This window comes from Rhinolophus ferrumequinum, chromosome 10, assembly GCF_004115265.2.
Source record: "Rhinolophus ferrumequinum isolate MPI-CBG mRhiFer1 chromosome 10, mRhiFer1_v1.p, whole genome shotgun sequence".
Classification (NCBI taxonomy): domain Eukaryota; kingdom Metazoa; phylum Chordata; class Mammalia; order Chiroptera; family Rhinolophidae; genus Rhinolophus; species Rhinolophus ferrumequinum.
The window spans coordinates 32062785-32076095 of NC_046293.1; the positions used below are offsets into that span (position 1 = coordinate 32062785).

A 13311-nucleotide genomic window follows, 5' to 3' on the forward strand; every position below is an offset into this window, starting at 1 on the left:
TTTTTAAAGACGGTCATGATTTTTTTCTGGTTTGGTTTACTTTGCTTTGACTGCTTTTGTACACATATCAACGGCTTTTTATTTTAGAGAGGTATGATTAAATCCAAGCCACTAGTCATTTGTAAGTAATATGTAGCCCATAAAGTTATCATGGTTCACCTGAATTATTAGCAGGTGTATTACTTGAAACTTCAAATCTTTTAAAGTCAAGTCTATTGAAATACGTATGTATAAGTGTGTGATGTCAGATTTCTTTTTCCCTGATTGTTTAGGAAGTTCTTTCTCATCAGTGACACTTCCTAGATGGATTCATTTATGTAGCTGAAAAGTATCGTTTTAGATAGACACAATGTATATAGGTTGGTGCAAAAGTAACTGTAGATTTTGCAATTATTTTTAACCTTTTAAACGGCAATTACTTTTACACCAACCTAATACCTAAGAAGAAGCAGGTATTGCCTTTTATGCAGTGTTTTGGGTGATTTTTTTTTTTTTTTGGCCAACAGTCCATGGGTATTTTACCTAGGATTCGAAGGCTTTCCTTTCGTTTTTTGGATGCCAAAGTATTGTTCCTCTCCACTCTAATCATTAATGTATGTAGTAATCATGTGACATATCTGTAATATACTGGTGGTACTTTTCTGGTGGTTTTTCAATTGAATTGCCATTTTGCCAAAAATAATATATCAATTATGAGTTTTATTACCAGTCCAACACTTTTTGGGGGGTTGGGGGTTTAGAAACCTACTTAATGAAAAATAACTGATCATGAAAATGAATAATTAAAATCGGTTGAAACTTATTTTGCTGTCCCATTAAAGTAATACTAATTGTGTAATACGTGTTTTTTAGATTTGCCCACTGGCTGGGAAGAAGCATATACTTTTGAAGGTGCAAGATACTATATAAAGTGAGTTTTTTTTTATGATTTTTCTCCTTGCTAATTTGAATGTTGTGATTAATCTTCAGTTGAATAGTTATGTCTAGATAGGATCATGATTTATTTTAAGGTTTATCATATAATACAGACTTTATCCTTTATACAGTGTTGGAATTTTGAGAGAAAAGATGCCACTCTTACTTTTCTTGTTATTTGCCTGGACATTCATTGATTTGGAAATTAGATTGTTTATGGCCACAATTATATTTTTAGTCCTTCTGTGGATATTCCTGGGTGATAGAACATTATAATATTTTGTCTTGAGCATCGTTTTTGTTCTTTTTAAGTGAATTCTGTTTATGTGTTTTTTGACCTGAGCTGTTAATGAGTAGCAAAAGTGATGTAAAGCTAGGTTACAGTTTGGTGAACAATAACAGGGCTAAAAGTAATAACAAATAAATAGTGAATATTTCACAAACATCTCTTTAGGCATTTGTAATTTGCCTCAGTTTATTTAATTATATCTAAGTTTTAAAAATATATCTAAATGTTTTACTGACGTTTGTGTTTGAATAAAAGACTTTCAGTAGAGCATATGCAGGAGAACTGATCAGTCAGTCCTAACCTTTAAATTAATTCTATAAAATATTGAACTAATTTCTATTCACAGTTAACTTGGTAATACTTGGAGACATGTATACAGTGCTTGAGGTGAACATTATGTAGGAAAAATTTTTTATCCCCCAAGGAAAAATAAAGGTGGTTTTGTCTTCATTTTATATTAGAAACTTGTTTTCTTAGAGCTTGTTTTTGTGGTTTTGAATTTTTTTATTTAATTTGAAGGAACTGAAGCTTGAAAGAGAATGCTTAAATACAAGATTTGGTTGAGGTGTCAATAATTTATTGATAACAACAGCTACCTAGCTAAGTCTACTTTTATTCTGTCAGTTCCTGTAAGGTATTTTACTAAGTGACATTTTTAAGATCATGCCATGCTTCCACTAAATTATAATTACTTGTATGGCTTTAACATTTTTTAGAATGATATACACATATATAAAAAATGATATATATATATACACACACGATATATATACACACACACATATATACATATATATATAAAATGTCAAGGGATAATTATAGATATTAAGAATACTTGCTTTTGGATGTTGGAGGTAGAGGAAGCAGAAGTAAGATACAGGAATGGAGTGATTTTTATGATGTGGTCCTTCTCTGGATACTTTTCAGTTACATCTTTTGTTTGGAGATTGTGTTATACATTATTAGATGATTGAAAAAATAAAAGTGTGAGTAAAGTGCAGAGTCACCAAGTATTTTTTTCTAGTGGTTGTTTTTGTGCTGAATTAAAGTGAGTTTTAATTACAATGAAAAGTGATGCTTTTTTGGATGTAGTATTATTTCTGAAGAAAGATGGAGTTCATTTATTTTTATCCAATATGTTAACTACTGTACATTAAGCCTTGCTGATCTGACAAGAATAGGAATAAGAAAACAATTCTCAATATTTTAATTTCTGTGAATGTGTGCATTCTTAGATGAATGTTTATTTGACAGTACAAAATGTTACTCTGTATGGGCTGAATATGTGTGTTTTAATTTAGAACTAAGCTGTTAGAGAGACTGAGTTTTCTTTTGTTTTTCTAGCCCTTTTGATTAGACTTTCTTTTGTGTTGACCAAAACAAATTAGAATCTTATTTGAGTGTTATGCCTAAGTATGTTTCTGAGGAATATGAGGACAATATTAAGAAAGCTGTAATTTTACTTTAACTCTTTTTACATTTTTAAACTAGTGGGTTTAAAAGACATTTTTAAACTGGTGGTTTTAATTGTGTGGTATAAATAGATAGGCAATAATTATTTAAAAGTAACTGTAAATGACTTAGATTATGAAAGTAATTTATTCTAAAATTGAGCATATTATAGAAACATGTCACATTAAACTTTTTTTTACGTAAAATAACCATTGACAAATATATGATTTGTTGAATGGCAGATGCTACTGCTTTTCCTTTTTGGGTCTCATATCAGAAGACTGATTTCTTTTAAGATTAGTTAAATCCCTAATGTAGGCTGTAGTTTCATAGAAACTTTTTTACTTACTTGTATTGTTATGAGCAATTAGGATGCTTTGTCATTCAAATACAATAGGACACTACTTCTGTCTTAAACTTTACAGTTTAAAAAGTGTTTTTGCATACATTACTACGTCTGAATCTCATTTTAATCATGAAAGCAGTCAGCAGAATTACTATTTCCATTGTTACACCACGTAATAAAACAACAGAAACATGCTGTTGTTTTGAAACTTGCAGTCTGCAAAGACAGCAAGATGAGAAACAGCAGAAACATGAACTATATTTAGAATGTTTGGAGTAGAAGAAAGGAGTCTGAAGTAGGAAAGTGATTAATATTGGTGAATATATTTCTCATTGTTGGTTCTCGCTTAGATAAAGAAAGGTTATTCATCAAATTACAAGAAGATGAGATGATAGAATAAGCAGAGTGGATTTTGTTCACATGGGAAGAGGGAAGATAGGCCAGTAAAAAACACCTCAGCCTCTTGCTTATTCCTAATCCTGCGTTTCTTGGAGGCTCCCTTAGCAAGAAGGGAGACCTAAAGAACTTGAGTTATTTCTACTTTCATTCCCAAGTGTGGTACATTTAACTCTCAAATTATTTCTCTGCTGAACAAGTGTTAGTTGTTGTTCAGAATGGCAGATTGCCAGAAAGAATTATCTTTGGATAATATTTTGGTATTGATTGAATCAATGTGGGTGGTAAGGAAAAGAGCATCGATCGGAGTGGGGAAGAGTGGGAAGAGCTGGATGAGCTGGACAGTGGTCTTGAACCTCTTACAGACTTTAGAGCTCAATATTCACATCTTTAAATTAGGCTGACTGGAAAAGGCAACTTCTAAACTCCATCCCATTTTTTAATTTCTTTGAATTATGTGCTATTCTGGGAATTTACAATATTCTACAAAATACTGAACTCACAGTGCCAAGAAGAGATGATGTGAGAATCAGAGAAAGCTACTTAGGTTTCCTACTTGCGTAACTATTTTAGTCTGTCTCTTTAAGCTTTGTACAGATAACCATAGATAAGTATGAAGTATGGAGTGCCAGAGTTCTTTGTGTTGCTGCATTTTTTACGTTGTGTACATACATATCTTCCCTGCAGAGCTGCACGGAAACAATTAATATAGTGCTAATGTCAACAAAGGACTTGATTAGAATAAGAGTTGTAGGGATATGAGTTGGATAATCAGTTTATTTTATACACATTTTGAAATTGGTTTTTGATAAAAGTTTATAGTTAGGTAACAGACCAAAAAAATATAAAGAATGCATATTACTCTAAATTCATCTAGCCAGAAAATGTTAATATTTGAAAATTAATTCTTTATCTTAAATATAAATATTTAATATTTTGATTTTTTTCTGAGAAAAGTAGTTTTTCTGTGTATCTTAAGCTAGTTAGCCTTTAAATTATTTTATTATGGTGTGTGTAAATACATGTATGTAGAGTTTGATTATTGAGTTTCCATTTTGCTTTTAAAACTTAATTCATACTATTTATCTTTAGGAAGAATGTGAAAATTACAGTGAATTTCATAATTTACAAAGTGTAGCTTTAAATAGTCAAATAACCTAGCCCATTAGGTACAGAAAATAATCTTATGTATTTGAAAGTTATAAAGCTTTCTGCTTACTCCCTGAAAATATCACTTGAAGACTCTGTAATGGCAGGTCATATGGTAGCTTACAATGGATGTGTCATTGACTATTCCTTTGTGTTTCAAAGCTTTAAGGTGGTTAAAGTGCCAAGTAAATCTTAAAACAATGCTCTCTGAGTAGTGAAAAACTTTGTTTTGATGATTTAAAGGTCATTGTTTTATGTGGCAGGATTGGGGATCAAAACAGTCATTGCAGGATAATAAAATGATATGCAAATTTTGAGATTATATTTTCATAATGCTTTTTTCTTGACTTACAATTTTAAGTTCTGAAAATTGAACTTTTTCTTAGATATGCAAATAAAGCAGTGCTTGATTTTTGACTAATGAAGTTTTATTTCAGTGTCTGCGATAGCTGGATATAATGTGCTGAGAATTTCAATTTAACCTGCAGTGAAGGGAGTTCTTATATGAAATAGCTGTGTAAGGTTGCATGAGGAAAAAAGTCTGTTTCTTCATAGATGATCACATTCTAAAATATGAGTGAAGATGGGGAACATAACATAATTGCCACCAGAATGTTAGAATATATTACTATGTATTTGATATTTAAAATTGTTTGGTATACTTTAGTTCTGTAATATTATAATTGGATTTTGATTCCTAAAGCGATAACCATATAATGCTTCAGAACAATTCATGGACATTGTGTTTCTTTTTCATATTCATAACAGAGTTTGGACTGTAATATGGATTCTTACCAGTATAAAATCCTTTATGTTGCTTTAGGGGGCACAACACACCTGTGAACAACCTTCAAGGAGTTTGTAATATAAAGACATGTAATGTATTAAAAGAGGGAGATGGTGTGGGAAATGCGGACTTATTTAGGGCTAGGCATTTCAGCATAGCATGAAACGAGTTTAATTTTCTCAGTATCCCTTTGTTATCTTTTTCTTCTTTTTTTTTTTTAGATGATGAAACTGAAACTTAAGGAGATTAAGATCTATTGTAGATCATATACCTTCATTATTAGTCACTAGCATGCAAATTAAGGTCTCTGGGCAAAAGCCCTTCTATACCTAAAAGTACAGGACAGTATAAGCAGGTCCTACAGTATGTATCCCAACAGAAGTTGGTTGCTTGGGACTAGAGATACTCGTTCATAGAAACAAGTGTAGTGGATAGGTTAGTAGGCCAGCCTACAAATAAAAGCTTGTTTAACCTTTTAAAAACCTGTTGGAAAAAAAAAACCAAAACAAAAAAACCTGTTGACTGGTATAATAACAGGGTCTTGGGATTTGGTCATTCCTTTATATCCACTAAGGGGTGCCTAGTAAATGCTAGGCACTGTTCTAGGGGCTTAGAAATTCACTGCAGGGCTACACAACAGGGACCCTGCCTTCCTGGAGCCTCCAGTCTAGTAGGAGACATAGACATTCAAGCAAAAAATGGAACAAACGTGACTTAAAAATGGCATCTTCATAAAGGGAAAGAGGAGCATTCTGTGACAGATTAGGAAAGTTTACCATAAATAACAGTGTTTCAACGATAAAATGCACTTAGTTTCAAGATTGGATTGCCAGAACTTCCAAACACAGTGAATTTTATCATGGAATCCCATTGTCCTGTTTTAGCCCCAGGACCATTGCTTAAGACCAGGCCTGCCTGGTGTCTTCTCCTTGTAGCTCCCAAGTATAGCTTAATGCCTGGCCTCCAGTCACCCTCTGAGTAAGCGGTGTCCACGATGGTGGTATAATGTTGGCTCCTTTGAAGGAGTTAATTAGGATAGAAGAAGAGGAGCCCCCACAACTCAAGTGGTTGCATTCTGAGAACCCCTTCTGGATTTCTCAAATGATTTTTTCCTCTAATCCAGGTAGACCCCTCTTGTCTATTTTATCATATTCTCAAAGCTGGTGTATGTTTGGGGGTGGGGGGGTGGTGGAGAAATGAAGAGTAGAAAAAGATAAAATTTGTTGGGTAAGTTGGAGTTAGAGACCCTGGAGACTAACCGGATGTAAACACCCCTGTCTGCCCACCTCTGTCTGTCCCATGAAAGACACAGTTTCTTACCATTTGTTGACAAATGCTCTTCTCCTATGACCTTTTCATTTTTCTATAACAGATGTGTATTAGTTGGGGTTAATGGTGAAAAGTTATATGTATCTGTGTGTGTAAATTGGAGTTAATAGTGTAAAAAAAGGACACTAGTTGTCTGTCAGATGGTGTCATAAGAAATCAGAGAAGGAAGAGGCAAATGAGTCTGGGCTGTCCTGGAAAGGCTTAAAGGAAGAGGTAGGCCTGGGGGTATGGATCGAATTCCGATGGGTTGCTACAAATGAACCGTAGGACAAATTCACAGGGGTGGGGAATATGTATAATGTATGTGATGAATAGTGATAATACCCTGTTGGTAAGTGATGTCAGCATAGAAAATGCTAGGATCATGGGAGGTAAAACTAGGAATACTGTTTGGAGCTATATTGTGTCTGGTCTTCGAATGTCAGGCTGAGCTTTTTATTTTCTAGGTAATCCATTGCAGATGTCTTTCGGTGTAGCATTAATACCGTGTTTCCCCGAAAATAAGACCTAGCCGGACATTCAGCTCTAATGCGTCCGTTGGAGCAAAAATTAATGTAAGACCTGGTCTTATTTTACTAATTTTTGCTCCAACAGACGCGTTAGAGCTGAATGTCCAGTTAGGTCTTATTTTCCGGGAAACACGGTAGTGTAAAGTGAGGGTTTTAAGGGAAATTTTAATATCGTCAACATGGATTAGAAAGGCACAAACCTGGAATCAAGGAGACCAATTCTGGGTCTGTGGCTGTCATCTGGGAGGTAGACTGAACCAAGTAGGTAGCAGTGGGAATGGAAAGGAAGGAGGCCATTGATCAAAGATATTAAAGAGGAGTTGACAGGCCTTAGAAATCTTGCTGAGCTCAGAGGTTGACAGAGAAAAAGAGGTCAAAAGCCCCTCAAAGCCTTTGTGTCTGAGTGGCTACAAGAATGATGGGTCCCCTTGACCAGATTAAAGGAGTAGGTGATGGTGGTAGGGGAACGTTAGGTGGCAGTGTTAATGATGGTTTGATGTTTGAGCTGCTTATCTTGAGGAAACAGCATTTTAGGTGGCTAAAATACGGCCTTTCCATAGGACTCCCACCGTTATCTTTTATTCTTCCCTTATGAACAAGAAGCACAGCTCCCTCCCCTGCCAAATCCTATGTTAGTAACCTAATTATCTATGTACATGTAGATCCAAGCTGGAAATGTCATATTCATCCATCCAATTATTCATTCAGCAAATACTTATTATTTACTGTGTGCCAGGTGATTTAGGCTTTGTAAATGAAATAGACATGGAACTTGCTCTGAAGGAGCTTATAGTTAAATTAGTGGGACAGACAGTAATAAAATAACCACCAATGTATCATTGTAGACTGTGATAAATGCTGTGAAGAACACATCAAGCTTTTTTTTTCCCCCCCAGTAAATTTTATTGGGGAACAATGTGTTTCTCCAGGGCCCATCAGCTCCAAGCCATTGTCCCTCAATCTAGTTGTGGAGGGAGCAGCCCACTGGCCCATGTGAGAATCAAACCAGCAACCCTGTTTCTCAGAGCTCGCGCTCTAACCGACTGAGCCATCCGGCTGTCCCAACACATCAAGGTTTTTGACCAGATACGTTGAGAGGAATGGGGGTTACTGGAAGAGGCATTTCTCACAAACACAAGAATAAGCCTGCTGCCTCTGAAAGTTCAGCTGTGAAATCCCCACATAGCGGATCAGGATAGAGCAGAGCCAAGTCACCTGAAAGATAAAGAATAACTAGCATCTTGGGCTTGAAATTGGACCATAACCTGAGTGAGAGCCTTGCCATGTCTAAAGAAGGGCTTGGGATGGGATTGGTGTGATTAGCTATAGCAGAAGTTATTCCCTAGTACCTAATACAGAGCAAGGCTTAGCCAACTGATTGTGATTATTATCTCAGTCCCAGTAGCAAGGTCTTCCAGTCAGTTGTTCCTGGATGCATTCTTTCTTTCATTGTCTTCACCACATTTTGAACTTGTAATTATGTGCCTTGGTGATTAGAATACATCATTCCTAAACAAAATAGACCGAAAAACTCTACCCTTTTGGGGAGTGGGGTGGTAGGGGAGAGAATGTCAGACAAAGTAAACATAATAAATAAGTAAACTGTATATATGTAAGAATATATAAAAGCTATAAGAAAAAAAATAGAGTAGGGTAGGAAGGTTCGGGAGAAGAGTAATGAGGAATGAGTGGGGGAGAAAAAGGAGGAGAAATCAGATGTAATGGGCAGGACTGTGAGGTCTCATTGGTTGATGTAAATGGCTGTTACTCAGGGAAGTGGGGAGCCGTAGCAGGTCTGAGCAGAGTAGGAGACGTGTCATCTGGCTTCACCCTTTGAAAGGGTCATTGCTGTGTTAAGACATGATTTTGGAGGCTAGTGGATCCCCTCCAGAGTAAGTTCTGTCCCCCATCACATTTTCGCCTTATACTTCTTAGCACTTAACAGGATTATGGTTAAATATTTAATTGTATAATCACCATATTTCTTTTAAGCTACCCGTGATTATCAGTTACCATTGATTTAATAACAGCTTTTCAGGGGGAAAAGAGAGAGACGTGATCCTGTTAAATAAACCCCTTGATCCTTATTTCAGAAACAGTGTATTTAAGAGGTATATGTTAAAAGCAAGGCAACACTTAGTTTAATACCTGTTTTGCCTGCACTCCTTCTGCTTGGTAAGCTTCATGAAAAGCAGTCTTGTTCATTGCTGTATTTTTAGTCCCTCAGCCAAAGCCTTTCTCATAGTAGTTCCTCAATAAATATTTCTTGATTGAATGAAGTTTGATGATGTCAGTCAACTTAATTTCACGCTATTTAGAAACTTAATAATTTGGCATTTTCTAAAATGTAAATATGCTCTGTTGACATTTCCAACCCAATCTGAGTTAGTAAATCAGCTGTTTATCAAGTTTGGTTTATGTGAGTCTCCTCCAAGAGATAGACAGGATCTGCTCAGAAGCCTGACTGTAGGACCAGATCCATGATAAATCCAAGACAGCAGAGACCCAGGAGGCACTTTTAGAGACAGCAGAAACCCAGACCATGCTGTTTCCAGACCTTGCCATGGTCCATGCTGTTTCCATTACAGACTTTCACAGTTTAGGCTGCTGTAGTTTCCAGAGAACAAGCGAGATGCTGAAGTCTGTACTGACATAAATAGTATGGGTAAAGAGATTGTAGACCAAATCTTAAAATATGGAAGTCAGTGGGTCCTGTAGAAACCTGTAAGAAACAGAAAGGAGTCCTCATGTTGGATAGGTGATCGACGTTTCAGAGCCACGTGGGGGATTCCTTGGCCACTTAGGTGTAGCGTATAAGCTATTTGGGAATTATTCTCCGGAGTGGCCAGTAACTTTTGAAGCACCCAAAAGAATCCCTCTGGACTATTGATATTATCACTGCTCTTCAAGGAAGCATTTTGCATTACATTGCAGAAGGAGTAGTTGAAGCTATGCAGGATGGTTGAGGACTGGATCTGGGAGAAGGAAGAGGAAGTGAATTCTGAGGACCAACCTTATACTGGCTGTTGTAAGCAAAGGAAATGGAGGAAACCAAGGCAATAGACCGTCACTGTGATCTGTGGTAGGCCAGGGATTGATTCCCTCTGGTTCTTCTGGAATTACTGGTCACTTCAGAGAATAATTCCAAGTGTCAGTGCTTGAGTAATGCTACCAAAACTTGCTTGCTATGTACCTCCCATGGGATTTTTTTTTTCTTTCTCCTATCCCTTCCAAATATGTTACATGTATTATTTCTTTGTATAGGCATGGTCTTAAAAAAAATTGCCTCTGAGATGAAAAATAGTTTTAGTCTTCATATTGAATCAATTTCAATAGTTTTTGCTGAACTTGGTTGAAGGTGTATATACCATGTTTCCCCGAAAATAAGCCCTAACCGGAAAATAAGCCATAGCATGTTTTTTCAGGATGCTTGTAATATAAAATAAGCCCTACCATTATTTCCCTGAAAATAAGACCGGGTTTTATACTAATTTTTGCTCCAAAAGACGCATTAGGGCTTATTTTATATTATGAGCACCCTGAAAAATCATGCTACGGCTTATTTTCCTGTTAGGTCTTATTTTGGGGGAAACATGGTAATACCCATTTTATTAAATAATTTATTATTAAGCTGTTCAACCTAAAATTTAAAACTCAGTAAAATAGGACAGTATGGCAGAGTCTTGAAAAGAAATAAGGAACTCCTTGCCCTGTTTTGTAGTAGAAAGCAATGATAAAGGGAAAGTAACATGTTCAACTTAGTGTCAGATTTTTTCTCTGTTGTAGATTCATTGGTTGTACTACATTTATATTGAAAACTTAGTTCCGTCATAGAATATAGATGCATTTTAATAATGATGGCATTGGAAAAAATAGAGTAAAGAAGTATCAGAGGATTCCAAATCAAACAATAAGCATCAAATAAATAATACGTCTACGTTTAATTTGTGTGTGTTTTCCTAACCTGTTTTATAATGTTAAATGTTTTTTCTGATTATAGAAGTAATATATTTTTATTATAGAACATTTGGGAAATACTGAGTGATGAGTATAAAGGAGGGAAAAATAAAAATCACCCACTCCTGTTATGCAGAGAGAATTTCTATTAATATTTCAGTATGTGTGCATAATCATATGCATATATATTTTTAAAGATTTGGTCTTATTGCTAATACTGTGTTGAATACTATTTTCATTAAATTTATATTGTATGTGCTCATGTCATTATATATTCAATAGATTTTTTAATAACTATGATGTTCTGTGTTATGAATGTATAATAGTTTAATCATTCCTCTATTGTTATATGGCTATGTCGTTTCCAGGTTTTTGCTATGAGAAAAATTCTTACATAACATTCTTATGCATGTCTGTTTCCTAGACTTGGAATTATTGGAAAAGGATTTGAGCTTTTAAAAAGGTTCATTACTAAACATTTTGCTAAATTTGTGCAGATTTGTATTCTCTTCTGCAGTATATATGTGTGAAAGTACTGCCATTTCTCCAACGTGCAATACTCTTGATTGGATTGATGAAATTTAAAGGTAACTGATGGAGAATCTGTTTGGATTGTTATTAGTGATTCAGATGTTTAGGAACATTGATTAGGTTTTTAGTTTCTGCTGCTACATAACCAACAGCCCCACAACTTAGTGGCTTAAAACAACAATTTATAATTCTTCACCTTTTTTGTGGTTGACTTGGCTTAGCTAGGCTGTTCTTCTGTGTGGTGTAACTGAGGTTACTCATGCAGATATATTCAGCTAGAACTGGACGTGGCCGGAATGTCCAGTGTCTTTCTCCTCATGGTCTCTTACCACCTGGTGGTCTGTTTAGAGTTTCTTCATAACATGGCAGCTGGCTTCTGAGAGGGAACATTCCAAGAGGACAAGCCCCAGTGTGCTGGCTTATGTCCTGTTAACCAAAGCAAGTCACATGACCAAGGCCAAAATCAAAAGTGGGAGAGGACTACACAAGCCTGTGAATAACAAGAGGTGTGGTTTGTTGCAGACCGTTGATGTAATGGACTACCAGAGATGGTGAATAAGTTTCAACTAGCATTCCAACTCTTAATTGATTAGCAGTAGCACTTTGGAGCACTGTATTCAGAAGGTTTGGAGACACCAACTTCTGGATCAGTAAGAAAGCATATTGTGATAAGTTAGTGGTGTTTGCAAGGGCTTAGGTAAGTATGTGGGTATATTTACTATCTTTAATGTAATATCTATGAATTTGTATTCTAAAGCCGTAAACCAAAAAGTAGAAGCAATTCATGAGTTTGCACATAAGCCCAAGTAGTTCAAAACATTTCAATACTTGAGGAAATTGAGTCGTAAGCTTTTGTTCATCTTGGTTTCACATTGACAGTTAATATAATTGGTAGTATAAGGTATCAGTAATTGGTATCTTAATGTTGGATGAGTTTACAAAATAGCCATATTTTGTACCAGGGTTGCTCTTTCCCATTGCTGAGTGAAAAAGCTGTAGCAGAATTCCTAGATGAGGATCAAAGTACCTATACTAGTGATGAAGACAGTAGTGCCAGGGTTATATGGGTGGATGGATGGATGGATTGGTAGATGGAGATAGATACATATGGAAGGACGGGAGGGAGGGAGAGGAGGAGAAGGAAGAGGAAGGAAGTTCACCTATGTATGTATTTGTGTGAGTGTGATTTTTTTTTTTTAAGTGCTTCATTGAGTTGTCAACTTGACTTTTGGATGAACTCATGTGATTTAATAAGTAATTATCAATGACAATTTAAGGTTAGACAGCCCTCTGCACTCCAAGGGAGATTTATAGGACAATGTTTCTATTGCTTAACAAAAATAAGCTTATCCTTTATGTACTATTCTTTGATTTCCTTCTTATTTAATAAACATCTTAGGACTTTTCATATTAGTAGTTAGAAGTCAACACTATTCTTTCGATAGCTGTAAAACATGCTTTAATAATTTAGCTATACCCCTATTGTTGGACATTTAGTGTTTTTCATTTTTTTCTCAATTTCTAAAAGTGTTGTAGTGAACGTACCTACACATAAACTTTGTGATTATGTGTAAATATTTTTATAAAACAGTTGTTAGATGTGGAATTGCTGAGTTAGGCAGTGTGTGTATTTTAGCTTTAGATAAATACA

The 13311-nt window shown here is 35.4% G+C and overlaps 1 protein-coding gene across 11 annotated transcripts in view; it reads left to right on the top strand.

Moving 5' to 3' along the window:
- Positions 1-13311, top strand: part of PLEKHA5 (pleckstrin homology domain containing A5) — a 206602-nt gene that overhangs the window by 2038 nt on the left and 191253 nt on the right. For all 11 annotated transcript variants that reach the window (XM_033116885.1, XM_033116877.1, XM_033116874.1 and 8 more), the window contains exon 3: positions 853-910. In XM_033116885.1, the coding sequence (XP_032972776.1) occupies positions 853-910 (58 nt within the window). The remainder of the gene's footprint in view (positions 1-852; positions 911-13311) is intronic.